At 49.5% G+C, this 5107-nt stretch overlaps 1 protein-coding gene across 1 annotated transcript in view; it reads right to left on the bottom strand.

The window, feature by feature from the left end:
- Window positions 1–1592: 1592 nt before the first annotated feature.
- The window catches only part of IGSF10 (immunoglobulin superfamily, member 10), a 10355-nt gene continuing 6840 nt past the window's right edge, over window positions 1593–5107 (bottom strand). Inside the window, exons 6-7 of the mRNA XM_010004740.1 lie at window positions 4391–5094; window positions 1593–3501 (exon numbers count right to left, since the gene is read on the bottom strand). Of these exons, the coding sequence (XP_010003042.1) occupies window positions 1593–3501; window positions 4391–5094 (2613 nt within the window). The remainder of the gene's footprint in view (window positions 3502–4390; window positions 5095–5107) is intronic.

Here is a 5107-nt window from a genome sequence, read left to right as displayed (position 1 = left end):
TCCAGGGCTGAGTCTTGATTGTCGGGACAGTTTCAGTGGAGGGAGCAACGTGGATTATCAGCTGAGTGCAAAAAAACAGGTAAATCCTACACCAGAATTACTACAAACCTTTATTATTCAAACCTGTTCAAATATGTCCAAATTTTGTTCGTATCAGAGTTGAACAAAACAGAATAATTTTATTACTATTTGATGTCAGAATTAGTTCAGGTTTTTTGGGTTTTTTTTTTAATGCATTCCTTTAGAAAGAGGAACATGCAGGGCACTTGAAATAGACATAGGAATAGTTTTTCCCTGTTTTGTATTAACTCGGTTTGTTTAATGTACCTTACAGAGAATTTAGAGCTGGTGTCACTGCCAGGTGTCCTGTGGGGAGGGCAAGGCTGCCCTGCCCAAGCTGCAGGGGACTGTGGAGACCATGCAGCCAGCTCATGAACCAGCACTCACTGCTCAGCAGCCTGGAGACAAATGTTGATTGGCTTTTACAGCAGTCAGGTCAGTTTTACTCACGTAAAAAATCCTTTCTCTTCATTATTTTTTTTTAAAAGAGATTTACTGTTCTTCAGACTAGCTAAAGCTACTGCAGATACTAACCAGTGAGGTTTGTCATCCAACCATTTTGTGGCTACTGCTGCATCAAGGCTGTGGAAGGAGGGAACACAGGTCAGGAGACCATCAAACCAGCACTAAAGCAATCCAAGGTGAGCTGAGAGTATTAAATGACAAAATGTAAAGATTTATTTGGCCCTTCCAATCCACAGTTCTGTAGCTGACAACATCCTACCATTGTGAGGCGTTTTTCCCTCGTGTACGAGGCTGTTTCTCAGACCCATCTACTGAACTGGGAAGGCAGAATCCTGCATTTGTATGCAAAGTGATGCAATTGTTTTCTAGTGAGAAATCTTTAAAAAATGCTTTTGTGACAAGAGGAAAATTGTGCCAAGCTAGTGTGTTTCTAGGTGTGGTCTGTACATATACTTGCTCTAAACCGAGATTACTCTCTCATTTAAAGATTAAAACAAAGTTTTTCTCTATGTATCATCCCAAGGGTCTGCAAAAAAGGCTGTGTGAAACAGCTGTGTTACTAGAAATGCTGCACTACTTGTTTCACCATTGAATATTTATTTTTTAAAAAACCTTATAAAATATTCAAACATATTAAAAAGGGAATCCATATCACAATAAAATAGTCTCTTTGGTTCTCAAGTGTTCTTGCTTTCTGTGATAATCATACAAGGTGGACAATATTAAACGAATATGAAAAAGTCTCTGCTGAAGATCTCTAGGTGCATCTCAAGAATGTAATTTTATTTGCTTTTCTATGTTGGCTGCCAGAACAGAAGTGCCTTAAGTTTCTTTTTATTGAAGTCTGCTTGATCACCAAAAGAACCAATACTGAATAATAACTCTAGATCTAATTTTCCCCAGGCCTTCCCTCTCCTTTTTTTTGCACGGTTGCTGCAGGCTGAAGACTGAGGATGTATTTAGGTACTTACATGCCTGTGGCTGCTTTTGAATACACTTACTCCAAGAACGAACTCAGTCCAGCTGTAGCCTTTGTGAAGAGCCACTCACGCTGTTATTTCTTCTTCTCAAATGACGTGCAGGTACGTGACTGTGAAATCGCTGCCGAGAGGGTTCCTCGCTGTGCACTTGTACGCACCAGAATGAGCGGGTCGGGGGTTCTGGAGGAGCAACGTCCCATGGGGGTGAAGCAGCTCACTCCCCAGTGCTCGGCCTTGCTGACTCGTAGAGAGTATGGAGTGGTCAGGTAATTCCCAGGTAATTTCTGGTTTTGGTATTCCCAGTGCTGCGCAGTGGAGCTGAACTGCTGCCCCAGGCATGGTGTGAAGGCTCCGCGGAGGTCTGCTGGTGATCCTCGGGGGGTAGGCTACAATGACCACAGGAACAGTTACAGAGGAGTCTCCGGCATCATTGTGGGCCTTGCACACGTAATGTCCTCTGTCGTGAACGGTGGCTTCTCGTATGACCAAGGTGCCGTTCTCCAGCAGCAGGTACCTCCCGCTGAGCTGCGGCTGGTGCAGCACGCGTCCCCCCGGCAGGGTCCAGGCTGTGTGGGGCCTGGGGCTCCCGTCTGACAGGCAGTGCAGGGACAGGGGCTCCCCGCTGATGCCCTTCACTGGCCCAGCTGGGTGGGTGAGAATATTGGGCTTCTGGGCAACCTCCAAGATGATCAGCTTTTCAATGTAGCCGACGCTGTTCCTGGCAGCACAGCGGTACTTCCCTGCGCTGTCCCTGTCGGGGCTGTAGATGGTCAGGGTACCGCTGCCTCCTGTGAGAAACTGGGGAGTCTTGATGCCTCTGGAAAACCAAGTGCCATTAGGCAACATCCAGCTTATGTCAGGTGGAGGGTTTCCATCCACAGAACAATTCAATGTGATGGTTTTTCCAGGTTTTGCTATTATTCTTTCATTGAATGGATTTTTAAACATGGGTCGCCTGAGCATTTCTAGCACCTCCAGCTGCACCACCAACGTGCTCTCTCCCCCTTCATTACGTGCCACGCAGATGAAATCTGCTGTGTCAGAAGGCCTTAAGTTCCGGATCTCAAGTGTCCCGTTTTGGTGCACTACAATCCTGCTCCCGTAATACGGAGCTGTGAGGAAAATATTATCAGGCATGATCCACATAATCTGTGGGGAGGGTGTCCCTTCTGCCCGGCAGTCGAGGTGTTTCTTTGAGTGCCTCACTGCTGTCACTTTCATGATGGTTTTGTTTGCATGCAAACCGTTTATGATGGGTGGTTTAGCAGCAACATTCAGTTTATACAGTTTCGTGTCGTCCCCTCCAGGATTACGAGCAACACACATATAGTCCCCAGCATCCAACAGCTTGACTTGCCTGACTGACAGTGAGCCATTGACGTGCAGGAGGTGTCTGGCTGTTGACGAGGAGATCATGTCACTGGAAGGCAGCAACCAGAATATTTTGGGCTTGGGTTCTCCAGCAGCTTCACAGTCCAATAGTGCTGTATCTCCAGCTTTCACATGAACGTATGTCTTGTAACTGTGCTTTATCTGCGGGGCTGCCATGACGACTGTGATGTGTACCTTCATTTCATCTCTGCCCAGTGTGTTTTGAGCGTAGCAGGTGTAATCTCCTCCTTCTGTGACTCCAGCTTTGTTGAGATACAGTGTTCCATTGTCAAAGAGGACGTACCTGCGGGTCCTGCGGCCGCTGTCATCCGCCAGCATGGCATTATTGATCACCGTCCCGTCTGGCAAACTCCAGGATATTTCTGGTGTGGGTGACCCTGAGGCCTTGCAGTCCACTGTGAAATCTTTTCCGTATGGCACCAGTTTCTTGAAGTACTGCTTCTGGTCAATCCTGGCTGGCTTCATTGTGATGCTGACTTTCATCAGAATCAGGTCGTCACCAATTATGTTTCTGGCAACGCACAAATAGTCACCTGCGTCCTTCTCCGTAACTGCCTCAATAACCAAGGAGCCGTTGGGGTAGACGTGGATTCGACTTCCCATTCTGTGGTGGGGAGAAAAAGGAAGAGAATTATGGCCCAAAATGCTGGAGGTGAACTCTGAGCGACTGACAGCGTGAACAGCACGATGGGACGCAGAGCTGTGTCCCCAGCACCTCCAGACAGGCTGCGACCTGGTGTAGCTGCTGGTTTGTTGTTACACGGATGTACACGTGCTTCCTGACTCCGAGCAGGCACCTGGTGCCACCTTTGCCTTCCTAAAAACTGTTCTGTGAAACAAATGAGCCTGTTGAACCTCAGGTCCCTGGCCCCTCCTCTGCCCCTCTCCCTCATTCCTCTCCCTGCAGAGGACCCACAGCTCTTGCCCTGTCCAGGGGCAGCGCTGCTGCATCTTGTGCAGTGTCACACTTGGCACGGGGTGGTCGCACTCTGGCTGCCTTCCCTGCAGCAGCACATGGACCTGCAGCTCCCTCAGCCCAGCTGCAAGTTCTTGTGAACCTGCCAGGAACTTTCTGAACTGGGACTGTCTTTCCCAAAGGGAAGGTGAAGTGTTACTGTGGGGGGAGACCCTCAAAGACAGACTTGGCAGAGACTACAGAAGCCTCTGCCATGTGAGCCCCACTTCACAAGTCTCTTGTCAGTAACTTCTAGAAAATGACAAAAAATTCAGCCAGTGTATGATTAACATCAGTTTCCATTACTGAAAGAAGACTTGTCTAGCTTTTGGTAAGACCTTGCCCACTTACAACAATTGTTGTGGTCTGTTATTAGACATACCATAACAAGCCATCACCACAGATGTTTCACCATGGTCAGACATTTAAAAATTAATTTAGTTCACCATGGATTGTTTCAGTGATGAAACAGCCTCCTATACAAGCACTAGAGAAGCCAGTGTTTGATGTTTTAGAGAGGAGGGAAAAGCTTTCCTACCTGTGCCACTGGTCAACAACTGCCTTGGAAGGTAACCTCCAGATGATCCTGGGCTTTGGCTCGCCAGTTGCTGTGCAGTTCAGAAGCAGCTTATCCCCAAAATTCAACTGAGTCATTTCCTGGGAGGCAGTAGCTATCCTTGGGAGGGTATCTCTGTGCTCCACCACCAGGCTCACCACCCTCCTTTCCGAGCCCGTCGAGCTCGTGGCTATGCACTCGTAATTCCCGCTGTCAGAAGGGACCATGTTGCTGAGCTGGAGGGTGCCATTGGAGAACAGGAACAGCTTTGCGTTTGCAACCTGCAGAGGCTTCACCACCGTGCCATCGAAGAGCACCCAGTGGACAGCGGGCTGAGGATTCCCTTTTACAGTGCAGGGGAGTCTCAGACTTCCCCCCGCCGCTCCTTCAACACGTTCTCTCTTCTCCTCCAGGATGGCGGGAGGCGCCGCGACGACCTGCAGCTTCACGGCCCGCGTGTCGCTGCCCGCTGGGTTGGTAGCCGTGCAGGTGTAGAGGCCCCTGTCGTAAACGGTGACCTCCTCAAGAACTAAAGTGCCATCTGCTTCCACGCGGACCTTGCGGTTTCCCGCCGAAGAGCGGGACACGCGCGTCTGGTTGGCGAGCACCCAGGAGATGGCAGGGGGAGGCCTGCCCTCCGCCCTGCACGGCACTGCCAGGGCCTTCCCAGCGTGGGCGGTGAGGAGCTGCCAGCGGGCC

This window comes from Chaetura pelagica, unplaced genomic scaffold (genome assembly GCF_000747805.2).
Source record: "Chaetura pelagica isolate M959 unplaced genomic scaffold, ChaPel_1.0 scaffold829, whole genome shotgun sequence".
In the NCBI taxonomy this organism is placed as follows: Eukaryota; Metazoa; Chordata; class Aves; order Apodiformes; family Apodidae; genus Chaetura; species Chaetura pelagica.
The sequence above is the reverse complement of the archived record's forward strand: the minus strand, read 5'-3'. Positions and strand labels throughout refer to the sequence as shown.